The 12,638-nt window shown below is 43.4% G+C and overlaps 3 protein-coding genes across 4 annotated transcripts in view; all 3 read left to right on the top strand.

Annotated features, from left to right (window-relative positions):
* Positions 1 to 863, top strand: part of LOC109520169 (protein AHNAK2-like) — a gene marked incomplete at its 3' end in the record, with an annotated part of 16,249 nt that extends 15,386 nt beyond the window's left edge. Inside the window, exon 8 of the mRNA XM_019877187.1 lies at positions 795 to 863. Coding sequence (XP_019732746.1) covers positions 795 to 863 — 69 coding nt within the window. The remainder of the gene's footprint in view (positions 1 to 794) is intronic.
* Positions 864 to 1,515: 652 nt separating this feature from the next.
* Positions 1,516 to 6,598, top strand: LOC109520927 (neuroblast differentiation-associated protein AHNAK-like). 2 transcript variants are annotated; one of them, XM_019878542.1, is made up of 2 exons: positions 1,516 to 2,055; positions 3,768 to 6,598. In XM_019878542.1, exons 1-2 carry the CDS (start codon positions 1,645 to 1,647, stop codon positions 6,072 to 6,074), a joined length of 2,718 nt encoding a protein of 905 aa, XP_019734101.1. In that variant the 5' UTR covers positions 1,516 to 1,644; the 3' UTR covers positions 6,075 to 6,598. The 2 variants fall into 2 exon arrangements, with proteins under 2 accessions (XP_019734101.1, XP_019734110.1); XM_019878551.1 differs by lacking the exon at positions 1,516 to 2,055 and adding an exon at positions 2,348 to 2,458 and having other exon boundaries at positions 3,613 to 6,598.
* Positions 6,599 to 12,049: 5,451 nt separating this feature from the next.
* LOC109520949 (protein LBH-like) overlaps positions 12,050 to 12,638 on the top strand; it is a 6,955-nt gene continuing 6,366 nt past the window's right edge. Inside the window, 1 exon segment of the mRNA XM_019878566.1 lies at positions 12,050 to 12,085. Within this exon segment, the coding sequence (XP_019734125.1) occupies positions 12,050 to 12,085 (36 nt within the window).

Genomic DNA, 12,638 nt, shown 5'->3' with positions numbered 1-12,638 from the left:
TCAGTTCAAGTAGATATTGAAGCTCCGAAAATTGAAGCTCGACCAGGGAGTGTTGAAGGATCGCCATCCAAATTCAAATTGCCAACAATCAAGTTACCCAAATTAGGTGTTGCCTTACCACAGGTCAGTGTTGGAGTGCCTGATATGGACACAGACATCAAGGTGGACGGAGCGGGTCTAAAATCACCAGAAGTCAAGTTTGAGGCTGAAATTCCTGAGCCTGCCACAGATATAGATGTCACAGTGAAGAAGTCTCGATTCTCATTTCCCAAATTCTCACTAACCAAGCAAAGCAGCAAAGAGTCTGAGGTTGATATTGGTCTCCCAGATGTTGATGTTTCAATTCCAGAAGGGAAAATGCAAATCACTTCTCCTAAAGTAGAGTTTCAACCACCAGAAGTGGATGTCAATATAGACGGCCAGGAGAGCAAATTCAAAATGCCAAAGTTTGGCATCTCTATGCCAAAAATGAAAGGACCCGATATTGATTTCAGCTTGTCAAAGAAGGAGGGAGAGATCAAACTTCCAGAAACTGAAGTTGAACTCCCGGATGTTGACGTTAACCTACCATCAGTTCAAGTAGATTGAATGTCAAGTCACCAGAATTAAAAGTTGAAGCCAAAATTCCAGAATTTGCCACAGATATTGATGTCAAAGTGAAAGGTCACAAGAGTGAAGCTCAAGCAAGCATTCTGGAGGAATCTCACTCTCAATTCAAATTCCCAACATTGAAATTACCGAAATTCGGGATGGCTTTACCACAGGTTGATTTGGAAATGGACAAAGATGTCAAGGTGGATCAAGTGAATGTCAAGTCACCAGAATTAAAAGTTGAAGCCAAAATTCCAGAACTTGCCACAGCTATTCCAGATGTTGATGTTTCAATTCCAGAAGGGAAAATGCAAATCACTTCTCCTAAAGTAGAGTTTCAACCACCAGAAGTGGATGTCAATATAGATGGCCAGGAGAGCAAGTTTAAAATGCCAAAGTTTGGCATCTCCATGCCAAAAATGAAAGGACCCGACATTGATTTTAGCTTATCAAGGAAAGAGGGAGAGGTCAAACTACCAGACACTGAAGTTAGCAAGCAGTCTGGAGGAATCTCCCTCTAAATTCAAATTCCCAATATTGAGATTACCGAAATTCGGGGTGGCTTTACCACAGGTCGATTTGGAAATGGACAAACATGTCAAGGTAGACGGAGCGGGTTTAAAATCACCAGAAGTAAAGGTTGAGGCTGAAATTCCTGAGCCTGAAGCTCCGAAAATTGAAGCTCGACCAGGGAGTGTTGAAGGATCACCATCCAAATTCAAACTGCCAACAATCAAATTACCCAAATTAAGTGTTGCCTTACCACAGATCAATGTTGAAACAATCAAATTACCCAAACTAGGAGTTGCCTTACCACAGGTCAGTGTTGAAGTGCCTGATATGGACAGAGACTTCAAGGTGGACGGAGCAGGTCTAAAATCACCAGAAGTTAAGGTTGAGGCTGAAATTCCTGAGCCTGCCACAGAGCTTAATGTCAAAGTGAAGAAGTCCAGATTCTCATTTCCCAAATTCTCACTGACCAAGCAAAGCAGCAAAGAGTCTGAGGTTGATATCGGTCTTCCAGATGTTGATGTTTCAATTCCAGAAGGGAAAATGCAAATCACTTCACCTAAAGTAGAGTTTCAACCACCAGAAGTGGATGTCAACATAGACGGCCAGGAGACCAAATTCAAAATGCCAAAGTTTGGCATCTCCATGCCAAAAATGAAAGGACCCGACATTGATTTCAGCTTGTCAAAGAAAGAGGGCGACATCAAACTACCAGAACCTGAAGTTGAACTCCCGGATGTTGATGTTCAACTACCATCAGTTCAAGTAGATATTGAAGCTCCGAAAATTGAAGCCCGACCAGGGAGTGTTGAAGGATCGCCATCCAAATTCAAATTGCCAACAATCAAATTCCCCAAATTAGGAGTTGCCTTACCACAGGTCAGTGTTGGAGTGCCTGATATGGACACAGACATCAAGGTGGACGGAGCAGGTCTAAAATCACCAGAAGTCAAGGTTCCTGAGCCTGCCACAGATATAGATGTCACAGTGAAGAAGTCTAGATTCTCATTTCCCAAATTCTCACTAACCAAGCAAAGCAGCAAAGAGTCTGAGGTTGATATTGGTCTCCCAGATGTTGATGTTTCAATTCCAGAAGGGAAAATGCAAATCACTTCACCTAAAGTCGAGTTTCAACCACCAGAAGTGGATGTCAATATCGATGGCCAGGAGACCAAATTCAAAATGCCAAAGTTTGGCATCTCCATGCCAAAAATGAAAGGACCCGACATTTTTCAGCTTGTGTCAAAGAAGGAAGGAGAGATCAAACTTCCAGAAACTGAAGTTGAACTTCCGGAAGTTGACGTTAACCTACCTTCAGTTCAAGTAGATATTGAAGCTCCGAAAATTGAAGCTCGACCAGGGAGTGTTGAAGGATCGCCATCCAAATTCAAATTGCCAACAATCAAGTTACCCAAATTAGGTGTTGCCTTACCACAGGTCAGTGTTGGAGTGCCTGATATGGACACAGACATCAAGGTGGACGGAGCGGGTCTAAAATCACCAGAAGTCAAGTTTGAGGCTGAAATTCCTGAGCCTGCCACAGATATAGATGTCACAGTGAAGAAGTCTCGATTCTCATTTCCCAAATTCTCACTAACCAAGCAAAGCAGCAAAGAGTCTGAGGTTGATATTGGTCTCCCAGATGTTGATGTTTCAATTCCAGAAGGGAAAATGCAAATCACTTCACCTAAAGTCGAGCTTCAACCACCAGAAATGGATGTCAATATAGACGGCCAGGAGAGCAAATTCAAAATGCCAAAGTTTGGTATCTCCATGCCAAAAATGAAAGGACCCGACATTGATTTCAGCTTGTCGAGGAAAGAGGGAGAGATCAAACTACCAGAAACTAAAGTAGAACTCCCCGATGTTGATGTTAAACTGCCATCAGTTCAAGTCGATATTGACGCTCCAAAAATTGAAGCTCGACCAGGGAGTGTTGAAGGATCGCCATCCAAATTCAAACTGCCAACAATCAAATTCCCCAAATTAGGTGTTACCTTACCACAGGTCAATGTTGAAGTGCCTGATATGGATACAGATATCAAGGTAGATGGAGCGGGTCTGAAATCACCAGAAGTAAAGGTTGACGCTGAAATTCCTGAGCCTGCCACAGAGCTTGATGCCAAAGTGAAGAAGTCTAGATTCTCATTTCCCAAATTCTCATTAACTAAGCAAAGCAGCAAAGAATCTGAAGTTGATATCAGTCTCCCAGATGTTGATGTTAAACTACCATCAGTTCAAGTCGATCTTGAAACTCGACCAGGGAGTGTTGAAGGATCGCCATCCAAATTCAAACTGCCAACAATCAAATTCCCCAAATTAGGTGTTACCTTACCACAGGTCAATGTTGAAGTGCCTGATATGGCATCTCCATGCCAAAAATGAAAGGACCCGACATTGATTTCAGCTTGTCAAAGAAAGAGGGCGACATCAAACTACTACAACCTGAAGTTGAACTCCCAGATGTTGATGTTAAACTACCATCAGTTCAAGTCGATCTTGAAACTCGACCAGGGAGTGTTGAAGGATCGCCATCCAAATTCAAATTGCCAACAATCAAGTTACCCAAATTAGGTGTTGCCTTACCACAGGTCAATGTTGAAGTGCCTGATATGGACAGAGACATCAAGGTAGATGGAACGGGTCTAAAATCACCAGAAGTAAAGGTTGAGGCTGAAATTCCTGGGCCTGCCACAGATATTGATGTCAAAGTGACAAAATCTAGATTCTCATTTCCCAAATTCTCATTAACCAAGCAAAGCAGCAAAGAATCTGAAATTGATGTCGGACTACCAGATGTTGATGTTTCAATTCCCGAAGGGAAAATGCAAATCACTTCACCTAAAGTCGAGTTTCAACCACCAGAAGTGGATGTCAATATAAATGGCCCCGAGAGCAAATTCAAAATGCCAAAGTTTGGCATTTCCATGCCAAAAATGAAAGGACCCGACATTGATTTCAGCTTGTCAAAGAAAGAGGGCGACATCAAACTACCAGAAACTGAAGTAGAACTCCCGGATGTTGATGTTAAACTACCATCAGTTCAAGTAGATATTGACGCTCCGAAAATTGAAGCTCGACCAGGGAGTGTTGAAGGATCGCCATCCAAATTCAAACTGCCAACAATCAAATTACCCAAACTAGGAGTTGCCTTACCTCAGGTCAATGTTGAAGTACCTGTTATGGACACAGACATCAAGGTAGACGGAGCAGGTCTAAAATCACCAGAAGTCAAGGGTGAGGCTGAAATTCCCGAGCCTGCCACAGAGCTTGATGTCAAAGTGAAGAAGTCTAGATTCTCATTTCCCAAATTCTCATTAACTAAGCAAAGCAGCAAAGAATCTGAAATTGATATCGGTCTCCCAGATGTTGATGTTTCAATTCCCGAAGGGAAAATGAAAATCATTTCACCTAAAGTGGAGTTTCAACAACCAAAACTGGATGTCAATGCACATGGTGACCTTAAACTCCCAGATTCTGAAATAACACTACCATCTGCTGAAGATGAAATAGAAATTTCAAAGATTGAAGGTCCAAAAAGTCGTGTTGAAGGTTCTCCAACAAAATTCAAATTACCACCATTCAACTTACCGACATTTGGAGGTTCCCCATCAAAGGTTCGTGTTGAAGTGCCCGATGTGGACAAAGACACTGAAATTGATGCCATAAAGCTGGAGATATTTGAAGAGGAAGCAAATCTGGTCCTTTCAACAACCAGCACTGACATTGAAGGACAGTCAGTGGAAGTGAGAACTAAAGGAGATGAACTTCAAGGATCAGGAATCAAAGTGAAACCAGTCCCAGATGTTGACGCTGAGATCAAGCTGCCGGATGTTGAAGGTAAACAATTGGAAGGTACCGTTTCAGCCCCACAAGCACCCAAAGTTGAGGGCGACATCAGGTTGAGCAAAGGGACAGGCAATGTCGACGTGAGTCCTGTCTCTCCGAGCAAATTCAAATTGCCATCCTTCAAAATGCCAAGACTGGCATTCTCACGACACAAACCAGAAGGACAAAGTGTGTCACCTGACACAGAATATAAAGACAGTCGATCGGAGATGAAAGCCGAACTGAGTGGAGATGGAAAATCACCGCAAGCCACTCCCGCATCATTTGGGGTTGATGTTGAATTTGAGGTGCCAAAAACAGAAAAGGGGGAAGGACACCCAGAAACCCCAAAGGAAGAAATAGAAAGGAAGGACAAACAGACCAAGCAAGAAGCTACCAAAAGTCCGGAACGGACGGGATGGTTTCGGTTTCCAACATTTGGGCTCTCCTCACCTTCAGAACCTGCCAAAACGGCCATCAAAAATGACGAGAAGGATAAAAAGAGCCCATCAGGGGAACGTGAAGAAGACATGAGCCCGACTTGTTCTGCGCGGTCATCAGACATTTATGCTGACATCAGCTCAACAGCGACAAGCGAGTATGTCAGTTTGCACTCATCTTCTCCAACCAAGGTGACAGTCAAATACTCCAATCAGAACTTACCTCCAGATCTCGGAGAAATGAACATCCTGACTTCCACTGCCATGTCCGAGCTGATCACAATCGAGCCAAACTTACCTGAGAAGATCACTATCCTGTCATCTGAGGTCTTGTCTTCCTCTGAGGAGACTCTCAGATTGGCATCAGAGAAAATACACGTCGTTACATCCAAGGTACAAGCAGGCCCTGAATCACATCACGCCAAACTTCTGCCCACGGTTCAGTCGACAGGCGAGGCCGGTCAGATGTCATCATCGTGGACAGTGGAGAGTTCTCAGAGCAGCAGGAGGACGGTGTCACAGAAACGAATTGTACATGAAACGTCGCGCGAAAGCACAGAAACCTTCGTGATTACCAAACAGATCACCAAAACGTTCGAACCCAGTGAGTTCTTCGCCAACGACGAGACGGCTTCGTCCATCCAGCGTCTCCGAGAATCGGTACACTCGGAGAAAATGAGATTTTTTGACGGTGCTGAGAAGTGAGGTGCTAGCTCATCGATGTTTAATCGAGGACAGGTAGTAATTAAACCTCTGGCTGCATGTTGCTGAATGAAAAATGAAAAGAAAGATGGACAAACATTCTTGGCAGAGGAAAAAAAAATGCAATGAAATTGTTAATAAGCTATGTATCTAGGTGTCTCATGACAGGGCTTCCGTAAATATGCTTACATGTGGTCCAGAAAATGTTTACTTGTAGCATTTGTGCTCTAACATCAAAAGGGTCTTAAGGATCAGGCTATAGCAAAATGAATGTTTACGATAGTTGTCATTAAAAAAAACTTTGTGTGCACGCGCGCGCGTGTGTGTGTGTGTGTGTGCGCGTGTGTGTGAATGTAACCGCTGAGGTGTTCTTGTTGATGCAGTAAGGAAAGACTTGCTAAGAAATGTAACAATTACGACAAAAAAAGTGTACTACTGTAACTATATTTTTATTAATATTTCTGCTTGAACCTAATTTGCTACAGTCCATACATACATCTAAATACATCTAAATACACACATATATATATACACTCGTGTGTGTGTGTGTGTGTGTGTGTGTGCGTGTGTGTGTGTGCATGCGTGTGTGTGTGTGCGTGCGTGTGTATCTGCAGCGCATTCTCAGCCAGTGTGAATGATAATAAATCTGTCAGTGTAAATAGCTTTTACTGACCTCTGGACTATTCCATATGCTTCAACTCCAAACGTTTGCAATATGAAGATGAATAAATACATATTATTAGTCACAGCATGTCTGAAGAGTTCATATCTTACCACACATTGATGACGGGAGGTCAGAGAGCTTCAAGTGAGTTCTTCCACATCAAAGTCACATGGCTTTGTGCACAGGGAACAGAAAAATTAGATACATTGCACGCATACCTGAAAGGGGTCAATTAGAATTTTTCAAGTTTGTGCACAAATTGCGGTGTGTCTCTCTTGCCTGCCCACGAATTAATTATTAAAAATGTGTCACAACATTGAATACAAAAAGCACAGATAAATTCCAAATCTACTTAGATGAAGTGATAAAGTATTTGTACTTCGTTACTTCCCACCGCAATGCCTTTGTGCCTTTATCTCCCTTATTCTGTTCCAGTACTTGTGTTGCTCTAGTTTATACAGTATGTGGATCCTGCATTTCCACTCTAGAGGGAGACACAGCTCACCTAAAAGGTTTGACGGGGCCTCGCGGTGGCTCTGAAGATGAAATAAGTGGCAACAAGAGGTGAATTTGGAGGGGTTTTTATTTTATTTTTTTAACACTGCATTTTCCCAACGCTGTTTCGCTAACCAAGACGTTAACCAAGCTGGCTACCGTCGACGTAACGTTCCAATGAGAAAAAATGAGACCACTTCTTAATTTTATTTCAAACATAGGTCGGATTCTTTATGCGTGATGTAGTTCAAGTTCGGGGGAGATTTTCGGGTACATTTACCTGACAAACGATTCGGCGGACTCCGCTAATTTCAAGCCGTCGAAAGCTTGGAGTCTCGCGCCTGAACATGTGCCGCGTTCACGTGTACCTCGAAAAGGGCACTTTTAGCAACTTCGCACCTGCGATATCGGGTACTAATTTGCCGATTTTAATATCTTAATTACACTCTGTCCGCTATTTCAAAACGAAAATATTGGGGAGTGGGGGGGGGCGTGGGGGGAAGCTTGAATGAGCGATGACCCAGTGGTTTCATGTGGCGTCAATACCGCCTTGGATTGGAAGTCGCTGTTTTTCCGACTGCTCTTGGAGTGGCCGTGGCGCTCCCAACTGCGCATGCGTCCAACACTTTTGCTGGACAACTTGACCGTGGAGCCTCTGCCGCCTGTCGCCCACAACAGTTCGCATCTTCATCAGCATCCGCATCATCATCAGCATCCGCATCAGCAGCAGGCAGCAGCACTGTGATGAGGAGCTTCTTAATCTAGACGAAGAGACAGGTATGGAGCTGTTTATTGAAAACAAACAAACACTTTAGTCTATATTCTATATTTTAATAACGCAACATCAATATGCAAGACTAGATTGTTGAAACTTTCCCCCATGGAGATGTTGGGCATCTGACACAGTTGGTGTTGTGTGTATAATAAGTGTGGGTGTTTCTTTCGAAGGCGACCCACTCTACAATCGGTTCAGAGTGTCAGTCAGCAACCGGGCTACCTGTTGTGAACAAGCTCAATTATTCACCATCTATCACACACAGTATGAACATTTATGTGCGGCAGTAACAAAAAGGGAACAGGAAATGACATGAAAATACCACAAAGCTGCATGCTGCATGTGGACAGGAAATATATTTGGACATCCTTTAACTGTTATTCACAACTTATTCAAGGGATTCTTGATCTTTAATATCCATTTATATCCATGGATGCGTTTGCTTGTGTTTGAGCTTCACGTTCAAATCAAACAGAAAAGTGCTTTTTCTTTTGTCTCCGCGAGAAGCGATTTCATGACATTTTACCATGAAACGCGGGAAAAAATGCAAATTGCAAGCCGTACGTGCGCCACTGACTGAACCATTAGAAGTACATATTTAATCATGTTTAACAGTATAAATCATTTCTTTTTAGGAAAGAGCAAAATCATTAGCTTGTCTTCTTTTTAGGAAACAAACGACAAGCAACCCGTGATTGCTTTGAACAGTCTCATTTATTATAAAAACACCAGTGACTTGAATAATTGACATTACGACTCCAATGTTTTCTTTTTTTTTTTTTTTTTTTTTTGGAACGTTCCACAGTAGAAGTTTGTCTTCTTTTTAGGAAACAAAGGACATAGATCCGGGCAGGGGTCTGAAGTTGTCTTATTTATCACGCCGTAAATATCCTTCATACTAACAAATCAAACAGCTTTATTTGTTTCTTTTGAGGAAAGTTCAGCATCAGTAGTTTGTCTGAAGGCTAAAGTGCAACCATTTGTGTAGAAGGCTTGCATGTTGGACTTCAACAAGATACAGTAAAACTCTGTCAATTTCTTCTTTCGCCATTCATCAGATCGCATATACGCCATTTAGTTTTTTTTCCACCTTATCCATAGACAATTTTTTCTGTGATCTGTTTTTGTGCTCAGCCTAACGTAACGAGTCACATTTTGCACCACCTATTCAAGTCTTGTTGTTGTTCTCTTCAAATCATTGACAGTGTTTTGTTTTGTTTCCCCCCCCCATACACTTTGCCCGCATTCCGCAACGTTGAATTTTTTTTTTTTTTTTTGTAAATGCCAAAGCTTGAGTCAAATGACTTGATGGCGTTGCGTGAAGTGCTTGTGCGCATTTTCGTTTGATCCCGCCGGCATGTCAGGTCGGGTTAGTGCTGCCGTCTTATTCGATGCTGTTGATGGTGCCTCGTGTGAACGGGCTTTGTTTGTGTTGAACATTTTCACTGGATACAGTCGTCGATGTCACTCGGGGACACGAGTGCGTACACGCTCGATGCGCGGCGCTTTGCAGTCGTCTCTGTTTCGAGTGCTTTCCCACCATCTTTTGCCATCCGCACACACTTATAACGTCCCTTCTTGTGGCACTTGAGGATTTCCGCGATTCGCGGCTCGATTGCGATGCCCTGCGAGAAGCACGACCGAAGCATCATGCTTGGTTTCGCTTTTTCAATTCCCGTATCTGTGACATGACTGCACTTCGGACGTTGCCGCCGTCACGTTCAGACCATGGCGGTAATACATCCGGGCTCCGTACCTCGGAAGGAACCACACCGGCCTCGGATGTCGGATGAAGCTGCATTGTTTTTGCGGCGGGGCAACGAGAAGGAGAAGCAACGACAGTTTTTGGCACAGCAAGGTGTCCTCCGGTGATTGACGCCACACACGGGCGCTCCCCAAATCAGCTGTGGGCCTCGCGCGCTCAAGCAAAGTGCTCTGCTCCACTCACTCGACTCATCGCAGGAATCTCATCCTTCGCTGCCCATGGCAACAGCAGCTGGCAGTCCGCTGCTGACGGATTGGATGAAAAGTGACATAACTTGCGAAGGCAGTCGAAAGGAGGCCGGATGGTACATTCGGCCGGGGGGGCAGGTGTGTCTGCGAGGCGTGGGGGTAGTTTCTTCGAACGCTAAAACCACAACCGTATGCAATTGCCATTCTCTTTTTTTAGGATGTATAATTTTATCTTTCATGAAAACAAATTGCGCCCTTCATTCATAAAACACCCAAAAATGTCAACTTGTTCATCTCGCCAATATTTTTTGCATCGGATGCTTATTTGAATAATAAGATAATCTGTTGTTATTTATCGTCATGATACTGATTTGGCTCATCATTTAATGCAACAATAACACATATTTGCTAAGGGATTTGTATTTCATTTAAAGACATATTTTACTGAGATTTTTGTGCTGTGCAAAATTGTTTCATAGCTTTCACAATAAGACAATATATCAGTTATTTTCCTATTCAATAATCAAATACAAATTTTATATACAGAATGTTATTTCAATCATGAAATAGCATTCCATGCTCATTTTTATTTTATTTATGATTACTTCAGCCAAATAACTTTACAAATAAAAAATACGAATGTAAAGCGGATCATGTTGTTGATGTTTGTCTGGTTTTTGTAAAACTGTTCATTCGAATAGTAAAATAATCCACGCTCATTTTTTAATCGATACATTTGATGAAGATGTAAATGCTTGATGGGTCAGATTAAAAAAGTTTTGGGACCCCCCCCCCGCCTACCTCCTGGCCAAATACCTTTGCCCACCCCGTGTATTTATCGACCGTCCCAACCCAGCATCTCCATGGCGATGGAGCCCACAAAGCGAGCCGTTGATCGGCGCTCGCCTGTCGCCGAGCTCGCCGGCCGCCGCCAAATGGCCAACAGCTGCCGACCAGGCAGGGAAGAAAAGACACATTTACCCCCGCCGCCATTTTGCTCTCGTCAAAGCCAACCATAAAGCTACGGGACAAACGGCCGTCTTTTAAAACGCGCAGAAGGTCATTTGGAGACGGGCGCGTTGTGTAACTAAGAGACGGATAGAGGCTGCATTCAGGCTTCCGTGTGTCGGAGTAAGATGCCGCCGAGAAGGCTGCAACGCAACCTTCAAAAACACTCAAGTCCAAGTCACGCACCAACAGAAAACTCACGCTTCTTATCAAGTCTATTGATTTTTTCTGAGCCCACGTCTTGGGGCGATTACACACAAAATCTGCAGCAACGGAGCCGTAGCAGATTTTGGTCAAGGGATTGAGACTAAGTCAAAAGCAATACTGAGTCAAGACTGATGAGTGGAGACCAAGTCGAGACCATTGAGGACTTTAGACTAATTCCAGACCAAAACATTTCGGGACCTTTGAAGGGTTCAGTCCAAGGCAAAGCCAATACTTGAAGGCGTTCAAACAAAGTCAAGACCAAGACTTTGACAGCTCGTGAGCCAATCAAGTCCTTTGAAGGCTCGAGACCAAGTCAAGAGCAAGACTTTGGGGGCTTGAGGCCAAGACCAAGGGATGAATTTAATGGCTTGAGATCAAATCAAATTTAAGACAATGAACTGAGTCAAGACAAAGACTTTGAAGAACTGAGACTAAGACTTTGAGGAGCAGAAACCAGAGGAAGTCCTTTGAAGGACCCAGACCAAGCCAAGACTAGAACTTGGAAAGGTCGAGGTCAAGACTTTGAGTGGTCAATACCAAGAAATTGAGGAGTAGAAAACAAAGACTTGAATGGACTGCGACCCAGTTACGTTCTTTTAGGGGTTGAGACCAAGTCAAGACCTTCAAGGGGTTGAGAATCAAACAAGACCAAGACTTTGACTGTAACTGAGATCAAGACCACCAGCTGTCTTCGGGCAACTGGTTGCCAGCCAATCGCAGAACAAGACCGCCTTCGGTCATTCTCTTTGAACAAACCAATGAAAACTGCATGCTTCCAATCTGCGGCGGCCTCTGTCATCTTATCCACTGATCCAAAGTTTTAAATCAACGAAAGGATTAAGGACTCATGATCCTGAGTTGTTTGCTTTGTGCAGGATGACCGAGGTAATGAACTCTCTGGAATCGGGGGCAGTAGGAGGCGACCAGGATGCAGTATCCTTCCAGAAGTGGCTGTGTACGAAGATGTTTTTGGTTTTTGGTTTTTTTCCACCCGCTTTGTCCTCACAGCAATGGCCAGCAGCGGCGGTGGTGGTGGGGGTGGTGGTGGTGGGCGGTGAGTCACCGGAGCCATGAGTAAAATATGAGCTGATGTCACCACGCTCATTATGAAGTGTTGGTGTCTTTTCCGGAAGACGCCATGTCTGAAATTCATCTTGATTATTTGGTTAACTTAAGGCAGTGGCGATATGGCCTTGACATAAAATCTCTATTGATTTTATTTTATTTTTTTAACACAAAAATTCGATTCCTGAATTTCTGATTGTCATCGATCCCCACTGCCCCACGCTACTTTGCTCATAGAAAACACATTCTAATGATGTCATTCAAAACAATTTTTAAAATCTTTTGGGACATAACATTTGACTCATCGACATCATATTGACGCTGACTTGACATGAAAATTGTGTTGGCAACTGAACTTGAATCGGCCAGCCCCGGTTGCGTTCAAACAAAGCCGAGCTCA

This window comes from Hippocampus comes, unplaced genomic scaffold (assembly GCF_001891065.2).
Source record: "Hippocampus comes isolate QL1 unplaced genomic scaffold, H_comes_QL1_v1.1 scaffold295, whole genome shotgun sequence".
Taxonomy (NCBI): Eukaryota; Metazoa; Chordata; class Actinopteri; order Syngnathiformes; family Syngnathidae; genus Hippocampus; species Hippocampus comes.
This window is presented reverse-complemented; position numbering and strand designations above follow the sequence as displayed.